This window comes from Lipotes vexillifer, unplaced genomic scaffold, assembly GCF_000442215.2.
Source record: "Lipotes vexillifer unplaced genomic scaffold, Lipotes_vexillifer_v1.1 scaffold569, whole genome shotgun sequence".
NCBI classification, from domain to species: domain Eukaryota; kingdom Metazoa; phylum Chordata; class Mammalia; order Artiodactyla; family Lipotidae; genus Lipotes; species Lipotes vexillifer.
The window spans coordinates 1,732,564-1,753,004 of NW_006795376.1; the positions used below are offsets into that span (position 1 = coordinate 1,732,564).

The 20,441-nt window shown below is 46.7% G+C and overlaps 1 protein-coding gene across 1 annotated transcript in view; it reads left to right on the forward strand.

Annotated features, from left to right (window-relative positions):
• NHSL1 (NHS like 1) overlaps positions 1-12,142 on the forward strand; it is a 127,200-nt gene extending 115,058 nt beyond the window's left edge. Inside the window, 3 exon segments of the mRNA XM_007467598.1 lie at positions 2,828-6,082; positions 6,612-6,744; positions 11,407-12,142. Of these exon segments, the coding sequence (XP_007467660.1) occupies positions 2,828-6,082; positions 6,612-6,744; positions 11,407-12,142 (4,124 nt within the window).
• The last annotated feature ends 8,299 nt before the right edge of the window (positions 12,143-20,441 follow it).

A 20,441-nucleotide genomic window follows, 5' to 3' on the forward strand; every position in this document is an offset into this window, starting at 1 on the left:
GGGTCTCTCACTGTTGTGGCCCCTCCTGCTGCAGAGCACAGGCTCTGGACCCGCAGGCCCAGCGGCCATGGCTCACAGGCCCAGCCGCTCTGGGGCACGTGGGATCTTCCCGGACCAGGGCTCGGACCCGCTTCCCCTGCATCGGCAGGTGGACTCTCAACCACTGCGCCACCAGGGAAGCCCGGGACTTTGGATTTTTAAAATCTAACCAGGGATGCTCCCAGAAGTAGAGAGTTAATTGTGCTTAATTATATGCATCTTTTACTTCAGAATCTTTAGTGGCCTCGAGAGAGACCAGTCAAATATATAAAGCTTTAAAATCAAGGTATGATATTTTCTGTTTAAAGCATATTTATGGTATTTAATGTGTTGCCTTCCGTTTAAATAAAAGGCCGAAATTTCTAACTCTTTCTTTACTCTCATCTTAAACGTACATAGAATTGTATTTGAATGACCTATTATGAGGTTTCATCTTTTAGAATCAGATAAGATTATTTTGTTGGTATATAATGATTGTTTGGCTGCTGAATAATTTGGGTACTCCTGGAACTTACCCGAATGTGGATTCCCCAAGCAGAAAAGACCTTGTTTAAAGGAATCCCCTCTGAATAATTTTTGCTGGTTTGTACTAAGAACGTTACTTTAGACCTGACAATATATGAAACCTTAAGTAAAACTAACTTGTAGATTTCTATCATTTTTGATTACATGTGTTTTTAAAAAATTGGGCAGTCCTTGTAGTATTATATAATAAGTAAAAGAAAAAATATGTGTAATTATTTTAAAATCAGGTAAATCCCATCAAGATTTTTAGCAGCACCTGAGCGGACTATATTTGTTTGTAGTTCTATTTTTGTAGTTTTTGCTGTTTAATGAAGATAGCATTCATCTGTGTCCGGTAACATTGTCACACTTTTTTTGTACTGTGAAAATTTTGGAGGATCTGTCTTGGGAATCGAATTTTGGTGGTCCCTGTGATAAATAATATCAGAGTTGTTTTATATGTATATTTTAGAGGTCTTTAGAAAAGCATTGTTATTTTAATTAAAAAATAGTATTGAGCTCTAGGTGGTAAAGAAAGGGCTGTAGTCCCATTTTCAGAAGCCTAGAATGGTTTCACATTCAAAATTGTTACCTGAAAGAATCAAGACTTTGTTTATGGCCCTTAAAGACATTTAAAAATCTACCACTGACCTCATGTAAAAACTACTACAAATTTGAAAGAAAAAGATATTAACATAATAAGGTATGCTGAATGTTTGGAATTGAACTGGTGCAAACTGATACAGAACTACAAGTCAACGCCCCACCTTCTAAAATACTAAACTGCAAAAACTTGCACCTTTTTTCTTTCCTTAAAGTGGGTTTTTCTTCTGTTCCTGCCCTTTTGCCCACTTCCCCTCTTTCTGAGGCAGAACGTCACATGTGCACATGTGAGTGTGCAGTAAGTATACTTGGCAGAGGGGAGGAGGAGGAAATAGATCCTCTTTGCCAAAGATACAGGTACAAAAGTGATTCTCCATCATCACGGTGAAGGAAAGAGCTTTATGCTGGGAGCCTTCGTTGCAGGATAACATCTCCTGTGCATTTGATACAAGACCACTGCTGCCATTTTAGCACTATGCTTTGCTCCTTGGATGATCTGTGCTATCCAGTCAGGGACATGTGCCATATGATGGTTAATTTAAGTGGGGTAGGGAGGGAGATCTCAGGAATCCCATTATCACCAGTGTCCCTGTCCAGGTAAACAGGGATGCCAGTTGGTCCTTGTTGGATGATAACAACATAGAAAGAATTATGGTTTTGCTATTATTTTTCAAGATTTAATTTGTCTTAAAGATTACTATGCATGGATTGATTTTTTTTTTTTTTCTATTTATACTTTGAGTAAGTTCTTGGCTTCATGATTTTTTTTTTTTTTTAAGCTTCTCTTCTTTTCTAGGTAGCTTGAAACCTTTACCTACATTTAAGGATTTTTCTCATCCATTTTCCTCCCTCTCTGTAAACCCTGCCTCGTGCTGCTGCTGCTTCTTTTCTTTTTAAACATACTATTCTTTCTGTTTGGTTGTAAAGCTCCAAGAAATGAATAATCCTAATCTGAGGAAGTGTTCACTGGATCTGTTCCTGCTGCTTTTTCCCCACCAGAACACAACAGATTGCTACTGAATTTTGAATGCCATCAGCAGACAGATGATAATGGCTTCAGATGGATAGAAGAGCATTGTTATTCATGGATAATGAAATGTTTGAAACACAGATGGGCCTGTAAATCATTTTTCTTTTTCTTAGGATTTCCTTCTGACATAAAAAATTAATGTAATTAACAATGTTTTATACCAGTATCCCCCATAAATGGTATCTCTGTAGCCCTATTGTTGAACTGCTACATTCATCTGTCTTTGGAAAAGACAGTCACTGCTTGACGGCTGTTCTGTGCCATCACCAGGTGGGTGAAAGGCTACCTTTACGAAAAGGAGGTTATGTGAAAAGTAAACCTTCCAAGAAGCACTCAGCTTTGATCTCAAAGGCAGTACCTGAGAATCCTATATGCAGCAGTTAATCTATAGGAGGATTTGAAGTATATATTAAGAGAAGTACCCAGAATTCATAATAGGGATTTTCATTATTAGGGGCTATCGGCAACTGTCAATACTTAAACTTTCTCTTAGGTGCTTACAGGAAAAAAGAAACCAGACCAAATAGAAAAGGTTTTTTTTTCTTTTAAGTACAACAGAACGGAGTCAGAAGGGGGTGAGAGATCAAGGTAATGAACTAAGATACTGATTTTTATTTTTAGGTGACAAGCCTCTTTCTGCTTTATCTCCAGCTTCGGGGGGCACTGGCCAAGATGATGTCGGTGGCCACTCAGTGGACACCCCAGACCACTACTGTACGCTCGGAAGGCTCGATGGCTATCGATCTGCTGGGCAGCGCTCAGAAACCAGGGATTCCAGCTGTCAGACTGAGGAAGTGAAAATCGTACCACCTTCGATGAGAAGAATCAGGGCGCAGAAGGGGCAAGGCATTGCTGCCCAGATGAGTCACTTCCCAGGCTCCTCTGGGAACATGTCTGTGCTGAGCGACTCTGTGGGCGTCGTGTTCCCTTCTCGTCTCAACAGTGAGACTGGTTTCCACAGTCTCCCCCGGTCTGGAGGGAGGACAAACGTTCAGTCCCTGGAGCCACGGCTGGCTGCCCTGCGCCCTGCAGAAGACGCAGACGAAACTCTCGCCTACCAGAGGGGGCACCTGCAAGTAGACGAAGACTTCGGACATCTAGGAGCTGCCCCAGGGACTGGAACACTTTTGAGGCCCAAATCCCAGGAGCTGGGGCACTTGGAGGGTGAAAACGTAACAAGCCCGGCGTGCGTAGTCTCTCCTCACACGACCTGCTCCACCAGTATCATCCCAAATGCCACACACTCCTCCTCTTCAGAGGTTATTGTGATTCACACTGCTCAGAGCTTAGGGCAGCTGCACAGTAAAATTACCAGTTCATCTTCATACACAAAGATCAAATCCAGAGACCACTTCCTCTCCAGGCAGAAAGATGGTCATCATTCTCCCCATGGTAACTGGACTGAGGGGCACTCCACCGCTTTTTCACAGGCCTCAGATCCTCATTCGTCCAGTGCAAACACTCTGCTGTCCCTCTGTGATTCTGTGGTCTCTCTAAATACGCCCGCAAATCGGGAGAATGGGTCCCAGGCCATGGCCTATAATTGTAGAAACAACCTGAGCTTCCCGGTCCACCCCGAGGATCTGAACAGCAAGAGTGAGTCCAGTCATTCAGGAGGCAGGGGACACGGCGGCAGCGCGGAGCACTGGGCATACAGTCCCTCGGGTAGTGGGCGTGCGTCCCCACGGAAGCCACATTTGGCAACTCCTGGTTACTCCACTCCTGTAGGTAACATGAGCAGTGGCAGTTTGGACCAGACGTCCAACAAAGATGAGGCCAGGGCCGTGTATCCAGAGGACCGCGATGGCTACTACACTTCCCTGCACACCAACTCTGGACACGGACCTGGGAATGTGTGCAATAGCAGCGATGGCTTGGGGAACCCGAGGCACAGCGTGGTCAATATTTTTGATGGAAGAGCGCGGAAGAACCAAGGGGACCCGTCGAATTGCCAAGACAAAAACTTTTCTCGAAACATCTCTCTGAAGAAAGCGAAGAAGCCTCCCCTGCCACCCTCTCGGACAGACTCTCTGCGCAGGATTCCCAAGAAGAGTGTCCAGTCGAACGGGCAGGTACTGAACGAGAGCCTGATCGCCTCGCTCCAGCACTCGCTGCAGCTGAAATTCGCGGGCAAGGGCGGCAGCTCGCCCTCCCAGAGCCCGTGCAGTGACTTCGAAGAGCCCTGGCTGCCTCGCTCCCGCAGCCAGAGCACAGTGAGCGCGGGCAGCAGCCTGACCTCCGCCACCACCCCCAACGTCTACGCCCTGTCCGGGGTCACACCGGCACAGAGCGACACGAGCAGCGTCAAGTCCGAGTACACAGACCCGTGGGGTTACTACATTGACTACACGGGCGTGCCGGACGACCCGGGGAACCCGGCCGGGGCGGGTCCAGCCGGCAGCGCAGCGTCACCCGGAAACGGGCCAGGCCGCCATCTCCCGGACGGGTCCAGGGCCGCGGTGGCCCCGGTGCCTGATGGCGCAGTCAAACCAAAGATCACATCGCCGGAGAAGTCACACAGGGTCACTTCTCCATCCAGTGGGTATTCCAGCCAGTCGAACACACCCACGACTCTCACCCCTGTGCCTGTGTTTTTAAAGTCAGTGTCACCAGCCAATGGGAGAGGGAAGCCCAAGCCCAAGCCCAAGGTGCCAGAAAGGAAGTCCTCTCTGGTATCTTCAGTATCCATCTCCTCCTCGTCCACGTCTCTTTCCTCCAGCACTTCTACGGAAGGAAGCGGAACCATGAAGAGGCTAGATTCGGTGCTGGCCGCTCCCCTTGCTGCGCCTCCTCTGCCCTCTCTCCCATCTCCCTGTCCCAGGGACAAGTCTCCTTTCCTCCCTCCTCCCCCTCCACCGGCAGATTTCCCCGAGGGATCGCCTCTGCCTGGCTCTCCCCTCTTCCCCACTCCACCGCCAGAAGTTCTCACTCCCTTCTGTCCCCCCACCAATGCCTTCTTTCCTCCGACACCTACAGCACTCAGCCCCCTTCTTCTGCACTCATCTGCCTCCCTGCCACCTCCACCACCTGCCTTCCCCGCCTCGGTGCCCCCGCCTGCCCCACCGCTTGACCCCAAATTGATGAAAGATGCCAGGCCTTCTTTCAAAAAAGCTGGCCAGCCAGAGCCCTCCCGGGAGGCCTGCAGGCAGCCTTCCACCAAGGAGGAGGGCGGTAGACCCCCCATGCCCCTGATCACCACGGAGGCGTTGCAGATGGTGCAGTTGCGGCCGGTGAGGAAGAACTCAGGAACCGAGGTAGCACTGTTACCTGAACATGCATCTCAGGAAAAACGAACTCTGGTTGTTCCCCAGTATCATGTAAAGCCATCTGCTCTCCTGAAATCCCGAAATAGCATAAATGAAATGGAGAGTGAAAGCCAGCCTGCCTCCGCGACAAGCTCGCTCCCGACTCCTGCCAAGAGCTCGACTCAGGGTCACCAGGACAGTGTAGCCGAGCGTGGCCTCCTGAGCCGCAGCCCGGGCCGTGCTGGGGAGGCAGAGGCCGGACCCGGGACCGCCTCGCCCCATGACCCCCCCAGCCCGTCGCCCAGCAGGAAGCCCCCCCCCGTTTCCAAGAAGCCCAAACTGTTCCTGGTGGTGCCACCTCCGCAGAGAGATTGCACGGCGGAGCCCGCAGAGGACGTGAGCAAAGCGTCGCCCAGCCCCACGAGAGGAGAGGCACGAGAGAGGTGTGCAGCCGGGGCTGGTTCCGATGAGACCGACTCTGGCAGCTCGGTTCTTGCGGGAGGAGCTTCAAGATCTGAGTCCCCGGGCAGAGTGGAAGCCAATGTCCCCATGGTGCAGCCCGATTCCTCGCCAGCCCCCTCGCGGGAGGAGCCTGGCGCCGAGCGCTGTGCGGATGCCGGGGACAACGTGGAGAGCTGTTTGTCTCTGCAGGAGCCAGGGCGTGAGTCTGGTTTTCTCTTGTTCCCCTCTGACCATATGCAGCTGAGGCGAACAGGGCTGGTGCACGTTCACGTTCAAGCCAGCAGTATGTGGACTCCCTGCGCTGCCTCGTACTTAGGTTACCAACTTGGCATTTCAATGAAAAAAAAAAATTTTTTTTTTTTTTTTAATCTAGATCTAAGGGTAGAGCTTACAGAAGCGCAGAAAATAGAGGGGGTGGAGTGGTCGGCAGCAGGCTGGGTATTAAATAGCAGTGAGTAATCCCCTGGAGAGCTGCAAAGAAATGTTCTAACAAAATTTAAGGGAGATTCAGTCAGTTTATCTAGACTTTAACAGAAAAGCCTGAGCTTTGACTGTCATGCTTGTGTCATTTTCCCCATCTTTGTAAAATATCAAACTACAGGCCCTACTGCCTCTCCCTGTGATTCTCACGTTGTCAGAATGGGAGGGAAGCGTATTTGGGAGCTTGGCTAAAGACTGAAGTTCAAGTCATTTGTGCATCTTGTGTCTGCCTGCTTGTTTCTCCGTAGCTGGGGTACCGGAGGCTGACGCAGCGGCTTCTTCCTCAGAGGCCTGCGACTTCTGTAAGGAAGATGGGAGTGATGAGGTGATGACCCCCAGTAGACCCCGGACCACGGAAGACCTTTTTGCAGCTATTCACAGGTATCCCAAATTCCTTCCTCTTTTTTTGCATCTACTTTATGAGCCCCCCTTTTTCCAGATCGTTTCTCAATGTATTTTTCTTTCTTGAGATTTCTGCTGTCACCCAGTTAGGCTTCCTTAACTTGATTATTGATTTCTTAGTTTGTTTCTGTATTTTTATTTGCCTTGACTCCAATTTCTGTTTTACTGAGTTCCACTGATTTTTATGATCATATGGGGGACAGAGGCTCAACGTGATGATGCCATTTGGTTGGCCCTTCTCTTACTAGCAAGAAATGCAGTGTCGCTGTATTTGACTGGATATTTACAGGAGTTGGGTTAGAGTAGCCAGTGTGGTCCAGTCCAGGATGAGGGGATGCTGTGTTCTAATGGACTTAAGATGAACAGACTAGCCGTATGGGACTTCTTTCCTAACAGTGTTTGGTTTTATTGCTGTTATTATTTTCATTTTACAGAAAAACTAGGATTTGGCGACTTAAATGTTTCAGTAAAAGTACCTCTTTTTTTAAGCAGGAGCAAAAGGAATTAAACTTGCTTGTTACTATATACTGCTAGTGCCATCTACTGGCATAAGAAATTATTGGGTTTAAAAAAAATGTAGAGTAAAATTTTCAAAATAACTGCCTGAACTGTTGTACTCTTTACATGTGATCACCTTGAAGAGTGAATATGACTTAGCACTAAAGTTTGATTTATTGCCTCATTTTTCCGGCTATAAACAGTTGAGAACTCCCACAACGGTGTCATTGTAAAAATGGGTATGATTGTGTTCGTGCAAGGACTTTAAACTATATGCTGTATAAACCCTTTACTTCCTTCTAAAATTCTTTACCATAGTATTTTCAGATAACTCTTATGAATGCCCCTGTGCTGCCAAGGTCCCTGAGTCAAGGTCCCTTTTTTTCCTCCTGAAACTAAACATCCTGTAAAACCATTTGATTCTCTGTGTAAGTAAACCTGTGTCAGCAGTGCTTTCCCAATTCTTGGAATCTAACTGAAAAGGCTGTTATTGCATGAGATGGAAAGCAGAGGCTGTGCAGTCCCTACCTGCGATTCCTCGTGCAACATGTAAACATCTAACTTAGCGGGGAAAAAACCAAGCTGATGAATTAAGGTGTTTGTCAAGAATTATGTTCTTTAACTCTTGACTCCACTACCGGTATAATGTCCCAATAGACCCTGAAGACTGCCTCTTTAACATTGTCTGACCGCTCTCTGTGCTCTCATTAGAAATAAAAAGGTAGCTAGTGATCACATTATTCCTCCAAATAGGGAAATAAAAATTCCACATCCTTTGAAAGCAACTTCAGTGACCTGTCTAGAGGTTTACACTGATGTTTCTAACTCGAGTCATGCGGGACACCTAATGAGTTCTCAATGATTGTGTAACTGTTAGGAAATTCTTCCAAGGCTCAACTTCTCCCATTCAGTATGGGATGCATTGGGTTGCTAAATATGCAGGCATATATATTTAAAACAGCATCCACAGAGAAGATGTGTTGCCTGGTTGCTCTGTGCACTAAATACTTGGTCTCAGAGAGAACCCCAACTGTTGTGGGGCCACATTACTACACACTTTTCCTAATAAGATACCAAGAATCTCCTCTGTATTTTATTGTGGCAACCTTCTTAAGGCACTAAAAGACTGTGGTTTCTCCTACCAAGGAGTTACATCTGCTGCGGATGCAGAAATTGGCCAGTCTGTGTTGTTCCGTGTACACGACAGAAGGAAAGACTGAGTAGGGTATGGATTACAGAGTGAGAGTAAGGATGCAGGCTAATTTTTAGTAGATGGATGGTTGGATGGATGGGTAGATAGATAGATGCAGGCTAATTTTTAGTAGATGGATGGATGGATAGATAGATGCAGACTAATTTTTAGTAGATGGATGGATGGACAGATAGATGCAGGCTAATTTTTAGATGGATGGATGGATAGATAGATGCAGGCTAATTTTTAGTAGATGGAATTATAGATAGAGATAATATATTAGCAGACATAATAGGAAGCCATCTAAAGTCTGTGATTTTTAGGGCTTTATTTTATATCCTTCAGTACCTAAGCTAATAATCTAAATTAAAGAATATCTAAATTGAAACACAGCTTTCAAATTTTATAATGCAAATTAATTCACTTCAGATTTAAAGCCAGATGGAAAATGTAGAACACCAGTTGAGGTGTGAAGTTTTTATCTTTATTGAAGTAATTAATTTTTTTTGAAGTAATTAGTTTTTAAGCCAGTGTTAATTGTTCAAGCGTTTTTTTTATAGCCATTTTCCTTAGAAATACACACACACACATATTTATAGTCTGTGTGTACATATATACATACATATATGCAGAGAATTCATATATTTAGTTTCAATTCTCATTTTAGTGGGCAGTTACTCTTGAAAAACAACAATACTTTTATAAATTCCCGTCTCCTGTCTTCATTCTAAATCTACAATGAAAGGTTGTAGCTTTAATCAAGCATAGCTATGGCTTGTTATGTGGCTCTCAGCACACCTTCTCCATTTAAAAGCCAAACAGAAAAGCCACATTTAAAAGCCACAAACCAATACCTACAAGAATCAGATGAGCAGAGATGTCTTTGGGAAGCAAACAGTATAAATGGTGAGGTCATGTGCTCCATGTCAGGTACTCCATCAGGTCTTACTTCTTGTATTAAGCTGTATGACTTCACTCTCTAGACCTCGATTACCTTCTCTGGTCAGACCAAACCGCCTAAATGTTTTCCAGTTCTGAAATTCTGAGGTGTTACTGTTTCTGTGGTTTTTGTCAGTGGGTCAGCAACTTAACTCCAGAGCAATGCTCTTGTTGACAGTGGAATAGAACTGTTGAACCAAAGTATCATAGGCCAGTCTCTGCTGTCCTAAAGGGGCTGGTGCTATGTCAGCCCTGGCCACCCCCTTCAGCCTCTTAATTGGGTTTTTACCACTTCCTGTCTTCCATTTTAGTGGCTTCTTTTTGGCCAGAAGCACAGAGAGGACCCTGGGAGCACCAAGCCCAGGGCAGCCATCACGGGCCCATCCTCCCCTGTGCCTCGATGTGCAGGACAGGTAAAAACAGCACTGAAGCCTGAGCTGATAGCAGGAAGGAAGAATTATATTTCCCTAAATGACGCTCAAAGGTTTGTTAGGCACCTACTCTATGCCTGACACTTTATGGCTATGACTGCATTTATCTTTATTGATAAGCTCTGAACTGTCTACTGTTATTCTTCTTTTCCAGACAGGAGCCAGGATCAGAAAGTTTAACATGCCCCGGTTTACAGAGCAAGGAAGCTTTAGCAGTGGGTGAACCCAGGTCTCTGTGACTCCAGAGGTCCTTTGTCTCATTGAATCCTCACAAACCTGTGAGGTTGTTGTCATCATCCACATTTTACAAGTCTGAAAAACTTGCAAATAGATGAGTAACTGGTCCAGGGTCACACAGCTAGAAGTTGCTCAGATTCAACTCTTAATCTCTATGTTCAGACAGCATCCTCTCAACCTTTGCCTGTTGCATGTTCTGGAATTTTATAGCAGAAAAAGAGGTATAACCACATCTTTAGTAAATATATCAAGCTTCCTTACAGCCAGTCCACCTGCACCTAGCTGAGAGATTCCTCCCACACTGAGTTGTTGGTATGAAGAGACCTGCAAGGGGCCACCTGGCACATCTGCTCTATTTTCTCTGCATTCTCAGCAGAAGACACATTGAGCCAGGAGACGCTTAGAGACTGGGTATAAGAAATTCCCCCAGGACAATTTTACTTTTCCTGAAGGCCCCTCATCTTTCACATGCTACCCACATCCCTCACGTTTGCTTGCGGGGCTAGTGGTTCTCTGCAGTCAGCCAACAGGATCTGATGTGGAAGGTTCACTCTTATTTTCCAGAAAATTGGATTTCTAGGAGTTGACGAATGGTCCAGTAAGAGCCAAGGAGAGCTGGTTTTATGCCAAACTCTAGAATGATGGAGAATGTAAAGTTGCAGAGTTGTTCTAGAATCTGAGGTGGGGGCCTGTCTCAGTATGTGGGACATTCTAGGAGTTGGCTTATCTATTAGGCCAGTGGTCCCCAACCTTTTTGGCACCAGGGACCAGTTTCGTGGAAGACAGTTTTTCCACGGGGTCGGGGCGGGGTTGGGGGGAGGATGGCTCAGGTGGTAATGAGAGCGATGGGGAGCAACAGATGAAGCTTCGCTTGCTTGCCCGCCGCTCACCTCCTGCTGTGCGGCCCGCTTCCTAACAGGCCCCGCTACCCCGCGGCCCGGGGGTTGGAGACCCCTGCATTAGGCCATTCAAGTGCCAGCACCATGAAATTCACTTACCATCAGTCCCATATAGAAGAGTTAAGTAAGAAATGGCAATTATTAAAAACGTTGGAAATGGTCCTATCCGAAGTAAGATAATATGATGTTTGAGATTTGTTTCAGAATAATCCAGTGAGGGTGGAAATGAAAACAGGCTGGCCATAAGTTAATAATTATCACAGCTGGGGCATGGGAACACATAGGAATACAATGAACTATTCTTTCTGCCTGGGTGTTTGGTACTTTCCATAGTGAAAATAGTAGATGGTGACCTTAATGTGCGGTGAGAGAAACAGGGTGGATGTGGTGGGCATCCAGTGGCCCACCGGGAATTAACCTTCATCTTAACGTTCTGAAATCTCAGGTCTAAGAGGAAAGTCCTTGGCCGTAAAGATTCCGATGATGATCACTCCCGAAACCATTCTCCCTCCCCGCCAGTGACACCCACTGGTGCTGCCCCCAGCCTGGCCTCCCAGAAGCAAGTGGGATCGATTCAGAGAAGCATCCGGAAGACCAGCACCAGCAGTGACAACTTCAAAGCTCTGCTGCTGAAAAAAGGGAGTCGGTCAGACACCAGTGCCCGCATGTCTGCAGCCGAGATGCTCAAGAACACAGACCCCAGGTTCCAGAGGTCAAGGTCGGAGCCTTCGCCAGACACCCCCGAGAGCCCGTCAAGCTGCTCCCCGAGCAAGAACAGAAGGGCCCAGGAGGAGTGGGCCAAGAACGAAGGCTCGATGCCTCGGAGTCTGTCATTTTCTGGCCCCAGGTACGGCCGCAGCCGAACTCCGCCTTCCGCCGCCAGCAGCCGGTACAGCGTGCGGAACCGGATCCAGAGCAGCCCCATGACCGTCATCTCAGAGGGCGAAGGGGAAACCACGGAGCCCGTAGACAGCAGGGGTCTCCGGGCCCTGGGCACTGCGAGGGGACGTTCGCTGGAAGCACTGGTGGGGGATGGAGTGGGTGAGGGCAGCCTGCTCTGTGCAGGGCAGCCCGCTGCCTCGCGGGGGGCGCAGGCTCCTGGCCCCACGGAGGGGCGGCCCAGCGCAGAGGGCATGGATCCATCAGAACAGCGTGGAGGTCCCCAGAGGGAAGAGAGCTAAGGGCAGGAACCTCCCAGGTGATGTGGGGAGATGTGCAGCACGTCGCTCTGGGAAGCCTGACATGTACCCTTCCCTGCCTTGTCCGTGCGTCCCGCTCAGCATCTGTGCTGTGGGCCCGGCACGGCCGGCCCCTCAGCGGAAAGGGAGGGCTATTTAGGACTCACTTGGCACTTGCCCTGTGGCTTAAAAGCAAGTAGAAGCTTAACTTCTAAAAGTGCTTCCTGGGGAAGATTTTTTTTTTTTTTCCTCTAAATGCTGGGGGTGTGTGCAGGGATGTGTATGTGTGTGTATTTGGAACACTTTTTATGTTAAAAAAAAAAATACAAACAGCATGTACAGAAATAGGAGAGACAGCGTTAAGCTAGGTAGAGTAATGGAGCCTTCTGAGCAAGGTGGTAACTGCTTTAAAAGTATTAGGTTTATGGAAATTAGTGAGTTCCAGAAGAAGGGAGAGGACCATTACTTCTGAGAAAGAGGGGGTAGATTTGCTGGTTCTGAGCGCACCGAACGGGTGGGGATATGCACAGGTGTGCTTTCAAGGGGAGCCGTATAGTGGTTACCCCAAAAAGTTGGTAAGGGGCTAAGTGACTCATTGGTTCAGGTACTTTTTTCTGGGGAAAAAAGGCTTTGTTTCTTTTTTGTAAAAATGACAGATACGTGGACATGGCAACGCTGTAACTCGGAGTCCGCTGCTGTGCAGCCACAGACACACAACTTCTAGCCTGGTTTGTAGAAATGTAGGTAATTTTTTAATGACTTTCCTCCTTGAGCAGCAGCTGAGACCTCCTTGGAGAGCTGAAATGACAGTGGCACATACAGAGAGGGTAACAGAGATGAGAAAGGGGAGAGGAGTAAGTGATACACTGCTGGAATTTGTTTCCTGCTTATTAAATAAAATTATTTTTCAGAATTACATTTTAAAACTTGCACTACAGAACTGTGGGTGGAGCCTTTCCTTTTACAACTTTTTTTTTTTTTAAACCAGAGTTTAAACTTCCATTTGGCAGTTTCTTATCACTTGAAACGTCAACATTTGCTAACTTTTGGATATCCTTTTGGTTACACCAAAGAAAAAGTTAATGCTATTTTTCCTTGAACTGCCTGCCGTATCGTGCCCTCACTTAGAAAGTTTTATCAAAATCTATTATATATTATCTTACTTTGAAGAAAATGCTGAATAGCTCTTTTTGGTCAAATAAACTGATAAAAATTGGCAGGCCTTGTCTCTTAATTAGCCCTGGGAAATGAATTTTTAGATTAAAAAGATTTTTTGCCTCATTTGGTTTGTGTGTTTTTATATTTTTTACAAATAATTGAGTTCACTAATTATCTTCTAATCTTCTCCGGTTAGAATTTTAACACTTTTAGACATGGAAGAAAAGTGCGTAAAGTATTTATTTTTATGTGATATTCTTGTGACCACTTCCAACTGCCATGTACATAGACTCCTTTATTTGTTGGTTAAGTACAATCAGTCTTGTCTTTATCAGAAGGACTTAAGATGAGAGTACTGAGATTATTAGCCTAAATACAATGCAGCTGCCAATTATCATCTTTTTTGGTATGAAAATATCATCTAAAAGTTGGACTGCACAGGCCCAATCATCATAAGGTTTATACAGTAGAACGTTAGGTACCCTTTTTAGACACGTCTTTGAGACAAAAACAAATCTAAAGCATTGAGACTCCTTCCATCCTCTGAAGAAAACAAAACACGTCTTTTCACACAACGAGAAATCAAGACCTGACGTTTGGCCAAGAGCAAAAGGACTTTCTACCACTTGGAGCAAAGCGTCTGCTACATTGGGCGCAAGAATCTTTTCTCCTAAATTTTAGAAAAGTGGCATTGGCTTTTGAATATGAAATCTTTTCATAGCTACCTAAAAAGGATGAGAATGTACGTGGATATCAGAAAACAAATTTAATATATAAATCATTTATGTTGAAGGTAAGATAAGCACCCTCAAAACTAATTATAAAGCTTTTTTTAAAATCCCCATTTTTAAAGGAAAAATATATTAAGTTTTTTAATTTGCTTTGAATAAAACAGTTGTAAAGTAAACATTTGAACCTTTTTTGTTCTTGCTGTTTGTACGTGCATCTTTGAATGGTGAGCTAGGTCTGGTTACAGAACTGCTGAGTGCTTCGCTGGATATGAACAGAACGGCAGTGATGACCAGAAGGTGCCTGTGGGAAGTGGGGACCCAACAGAGAGGAAATAGACCATCACAGACACTGTGGGTGGTGCCGTCCAAAAGGACCTAGGGAAAAGCAACTCTAAGAGGTGTCCTATGGACTTCTGAATAAAATCCCAGTAAGGTATCGACTGAGAGTTCAGGTGATGTGACGTGTAGAGAGATGCGAGAACTTCTCACAGCATGGTTGAAATATAGGGAGACAAGGATCTAGACTTACCCCAGCAACACACGGCACCTTCAGCTTTGCTACTCTGTGGGGCTCGATACTGTTAATGCCCCATATGTATTTAAAAACTCAATGAGGACAGACTTATTGACTCTTCCCTCCTCCCCGAGACTTTAAAGCCCCAGCGCTAAGCTATTTCCACCTTGTTTTTCTAAGAGTTGGGAGAGAAACAAATGACCATTTGGTCTGTCAGGTGGAAGCAGCCTCAACTTTCATCTGATTTCTGCCCTCCTGTTTGAAAAATGTTGGTTGAAACCATTGCTTCTCCTGTGGGGATGAGAGCGTATTTGTTTGGGGAATCACAAGGACAAGGAAAGAAAAGGGGGCATTTCTGTTTCTCGATCTTATTTCCCATCCACCAACACCACGCCCAGCTCTGGGGTGGGTGTCCCAGGAGGACAGGGGAAACACAGGATTAGTTTTCTGCATTAATGTGATTTCCACCTTTTTCTAAGAGTTGGGAGAGAAACAAATGACCATTTGGTCTGTCAGGTGGAAGCAGCCTCAACTTTCATCTGATTTCTGCCCTCCTGTTTGAAAAATGTTGGTTGAAACCATTGCTTCTCCTGTGGGGATGAGAGCGTATTTGTTTGGGGAATCACAAGGACAAGGAAAGAAAAGGGGGCATTTCTGTTTCTCGATCTTATTTCCCATCCACCAACACCACGCCCAGCTCTGGGGTGGGTGTCCCAGGAGGACAGGGGAAACACAGGATTAGTTTTCTGCATTAATGTGTTTTCAGCACGTAAATTGAATTTGAACAATTGTTTATGTTGCTGGGATGCCATCATGAAATGGATACAATAGGATAATTTCGCAGACATTAGGATATTGTTGGGCAGGTAGGGGCAAGGAGGGTCTCTCGAATAAAACATGGACCCGATTCTTGAGGTTCTGTAATAAGCTATTCAGCTACTATAACATAGTTTCTTTCAGTGAGCTGCCCTAAACTGCCTTCCACACAGGCCAGCCTTCATTCACAGAACAAGAACTAGAGCAATCTGTAGTCACTTGTTCAGCATTGAAAAAAAAAAAAGGCCCTTTATTAAATACTTCTCATGTGCTAGGTAAGGAAGAGAGAGTTCTAAGACAGAAAAATGTGGATGAGAGATCATTAAGGTGCTTCCAGCCTGGTGAAGAAGACACACAGTGAACTGTCAAGAGTAGACGAGGGCTTCCCTGGTGGCGCAGTGGTTGAGAGTCCGCCTGCCGATGCAGGGGACACGGGTTCGTGCCCCAGTCTAGAAGGATCCCACATGCCGCGGAGCGGCTGGGCCCGTGAGCCATGGCCGCTGGGCCTGCGTGTCTGGAGCCTGTGCTCCGCAACGGGAGAGGCCACAGCAGTGAGAGGCCCGCGTACCGCAGTGGCCGCTGGGCCTGCGTGTCTGGAGCCTGTGCTCCGCAACGGGAGAGGCCACAGCAGTGAGAGGCCCGCGTACCGCAGAAAAAAAAAAAAAAAGAGTAGACGAAAAGGAAGAACCCTGGGCAGGCGTCGCTGCGCGCCCTCCCGCACCGTGTGAGTTCCCCTTTACCAACAGAACACCTGATCAGTCAGCCAGTGCAATGGGGAACTCTGGGGAAAAGATCACTTACCTAAGGAGTCCTGTGGTGGACAGAAACAGCTAGGTCCTTTACCACTGTCTCTTAGTCTTCGGCAGGAGACTAGCAATGCACCAAGTAACGTACTAGTACCGTCCACCCCACCAGCTCCCACAATCCAACGGGCCATGTGGCACGGTTTTGGCCATTGAGACTGGCAACAGTCTAGGAGTTGCCAAGAGAGTTGCTTTCCTTATGTGGGTGCCATCCCCTTCCTCCTTTTATCCCTAGAGTGGGTGGGAGGCTGGAGGAGGAACAGTACTCTTGCAACCTTTGAGGCACCAATAAGGACGGAAGAAGCCACATGTTGTGGAAGGCGGAAGAGAAAGGAGCCTGGTCCATTGATGACAGCCAGAGTCACTGCACCAGCCTCGGGCTGTCTACCTCCAGACCCACTGGGTAAGTCACCTGCTTTGCAGTTGAGTGGTACTGTTCTCAGAGGAAGATAAGAGAGGGATTGGCTATGGTGAACCTGAGCTAAGAGTGTACGAATGAGGAGGATTTTGCCGGACAGGGGAAGCTGGCAAACGAAAGACACTCCAAACGGAGGGGGTAGCATGAGCAGAGGCACAGAAGCAAAGTGTTCAGAGGAAACCAAGGAGCTAAAATAGGAAGTCTCTAGAAAAACAAAGGGGGACATGAGACTGGAGAGGTCATCTCAGGCAAGAATGTAGAGGGCCTGGAATGTCATCCCAGGTAATTTGGGTTATGTTTGTAGTACTGGGAAACAATGAAGGTTTTTAAGATGTGACCTGCCTTGGGTCTTAGCCTTTTCTCAAGCTACTCTCTCCCTTGGTAACTGCGTCTAATCCCATAGCGTTACATTAACGTAATATATACCCGTCACTACTAAGTGTCTCCTGTCCTGACTTCATCCATGAGCTCCAGTATATCAGTTGCCTACTCAGAATCTGCATTTAGAGGTGTTTTAAACTTAAATATATCCAAGCCTTTATCAATGGGCGTTACCACTCACACAGTGGCTCAGGCCCCAAGTCTAGGCTCATCCTTATGGTCTCTCTTTTCACCCCACATCTAAACCAGAAGCAAGTCATGTCAACCATGTTGCCAAAATATATCACAAATCCAATCACTTCTCACCAGTTCCACTGCCACCTCTCAGGTCCAAACTATTATCTCTTCACCAGACTACTGCAGAAGCCTCCCAACTGGTCTTCCCTTTATCATGCATCTTCACCAACCCTCAATTCACCTTACAAAATCTGCTTTTAAAAACAATTCAAGCACTCCCCTGCTTGAAACGTTCCAAACACTAGATGTTACAATTGGAATAGGCTTCTAACTTCTAGCTGTGGCCTGCAAGGCCTTTAAGATCTGCCACTATTCCCCTCACTCAAAAGGTTCGCCTCATTCTTCTTTCTGTGCCCTGATAGATGCTACTACTGGACTTAGAGACTTAATTCTAACTACTGAGAAGAAAGGTGCCTGTATTTCTATGCTGGTTTAGGTTCCTTAGGAAGTAGATACTGTAACACATTTGAAAGGAAAAGGGAGGAAAGAGAATGGGGCAGGCAGAGCTATTGCCCTGCAGTACTGATCAGTCAGCTAGGTCCTTTATCAGTGTCTTGCTTGGTCTTTTGCAAGAGGCCACCCTGAGAAAAGTGTGCCCTCAATTTCCACAGCTTAGTGAAATCACTGACCACTTATCCTGCCTGCCTTGAGAAATAGCATGGCCTCAGCTTGAAAGCTAAGGTGGACCTTTGGAAGCCGATAGTTGGAGGCTGTCAACCAAGCACACTTCGTGCAGCTGGATGGCAAGTCTTTTCTTGAGGGGGGATATAATGGCACATCTCCATGCCTGCCACACTCCACCACTTGCACTGTTTGGATCCAGTTCCACATAAGCATGTGGAGAGCAGCTCCTCCAGGGCTCTGGGGGACCTCTCTTCCTGAGGAGAGATTTTAAAAGAAGAATTTGATAGGACCAACTACAGAACCTTCCAGCAAATAGTCTCCAGGACACAAGTGGTACTCATCATCCCCCACCTCCACTCTAAATTCCTTTCACCCTCAACCATCACCTCTGTTGGGCTTGGGGCTTTTCCGATGGTGTGAACCAAGCCCTCATTCCAGAGTGTTCTGAAATCCTGGGAGCCAGGGTGGCTGTACAATTGGGAAAGGAGTACAAAGTGTGCCCCAAGAGGGCCCTCTAGTTCCCCACCTCATGCAACTGTAGGCTTGCCTACAGTTCAGGGTCAGTTACCCCTGACAAGATGGTGACTCTTCTTGCCTGCCGGTCCCTGGATACAAAGAGACCAGAGTGCCCAGCTGGCAGCAGTAGGTTGAAGTTCATTGGAACCCTTGCTATGTTGCCAATGGGGAGTGTACACTTCTGAGAACAAGGACCTCTGGCTCTGCAGAGCCCAGAGTTGTGGGGTGGAAAGTCCTACATCCCTAGTGGTTCATTGGGAGTGACTGATGATAAGTGAGGTCACTCCTCCTGCTACCCCTTGGTTCCCAGATCCACGTGTCCTTCCTATTACAGACACAGCACCATATAGGTTCTCTGATTTAGTAAGTGTACTGTGTTTGGGAGATGGCACCCCATCTTGGCAGGGTATTGCCTCCAACCAGGCACTAAAGCAAGTCATTCCAATATGCTATCAGGCCAGCAGCTTCTAGGTGGTGCAGTATGTCAGAGAACCAGTGGATCCTGCAGCCATGAGTTAACTCTCCCTGATTGGATGTTATGATGTGTAGATCACACATTCTGTAAATCCACACCAGCGGATCAGAGACTTTGTAAGTTTCTAGACTGTGGTCCTGGGCAAGGCCCTGTGAGCAGGAAAGAAAGCTGCATACCCAGAATAGGTGTTAACCCTCATGCCAATGAATTGCTGGCCCTGCCAGGAATGAATGAGTCTAATATACTCAACTTGGTATCAAATGACAAGTCAGGCTTCCAACAGCCTTACCAGGGTCTCAGCATTGGTATGTATTGCTGGCAGGTTGGACATTCAGATTCAGCAGTATCTAGGTTGGCCTTGGTAAGTGGGAGTCTGTATTTTTGGGGGTCCATGCATAGCCTCCATCTTTGCCACCACGGCCACTATATTTGTGTGCCCATTGTACCAGCCCTGGGGTGGGCAACAACAAGAGCTAATACCAACGGGCAAAGTCATTTCGTCTACCTGGTTGTTTAGTGCCTCTTCCAGTGGGTACTTTCTAGTGGGCCTTAACATATGATATGGTTTTTCAGGTTCTGTGCCTGTTCCCAGATGTCTAACCATATGCCTCTACCTGCAGACCTTGTCTCAATCCCATTCTTTTTCTTTTCAAACTCCTGACCAGTTGGACAAGCCATTAGCCACTGCCAAGATTCCATATATATTTTAACTTTTCTCTCTCACGAAGTGAGTAACCAGGTCCATCACCAAACATTCTGCCCTTTTTTTTTTTTGCAGAAGATTTTTTTTCTCGAAGCTTTCTTTCGACGTCACCCCTGAATGGGGGTGTAATGCAACTGCTGTCCATCTCCGGCTTGGGCCCACATAGTAAGCCAACCCACTGACCAAAAAGCAGGCTCAAGTCCCTGCCCCCCCGCTTCAGCCTATCTTACAGGTCCCAACAGCCATAGGGAGGGAGCAACGTGGGTGCAGCCATAATGACATGGGGATCTGGGCCACCTGCTCATGTCGCTTGCTCGCGTGCTCCTCTTGCACATGACTGCTCCTCGAGGTATCGTTTCCATCTCACGATGGAACCGCCTAAGGTCCCACAGACCTTAGGACGCGGTGGTTCTGACAGGGCCCAGCTAAGATGGGCAGCTCTGGAAGTATCATCGCTTGGTGTCTCATGGGTCCATCTCTACCAGGGCCCAGTAGCACTCCAGGAGCTGCTTTTCAGAAAGCATGCGGTTCTCTCCTGCACTTAGCACAGCCCTGCTTCAGGACCCCAGGGACCTGCATCGTGTGGTCCCACTGCGTCTTATAAATTCCACACTGCAATTTTTTTCACCACTGACACCTCCAGTACCCTAGGGTCTGCCAGATCACATGGTCCAAGTGGCTGATTCCTTCATATCTACCACTTCCGGATCTGTTTTTAGTGATTGATTCCCCCCTGATTATGGGTCATATTTTTCTGTTTCTTTGCATATTTTTCCAGTCATTTTTTTATTGGATGGTGGGAACTGTGAATGTTGGGTTGCTTGTTGACAGATTTTACTGTATTCCTTTAAATAGTATTAGGCTTTATTCTGGTGCACAGCCAAGTCTTTTGGAATCAGTTGGATCCTTTCAAGGCTTTTAAGCTT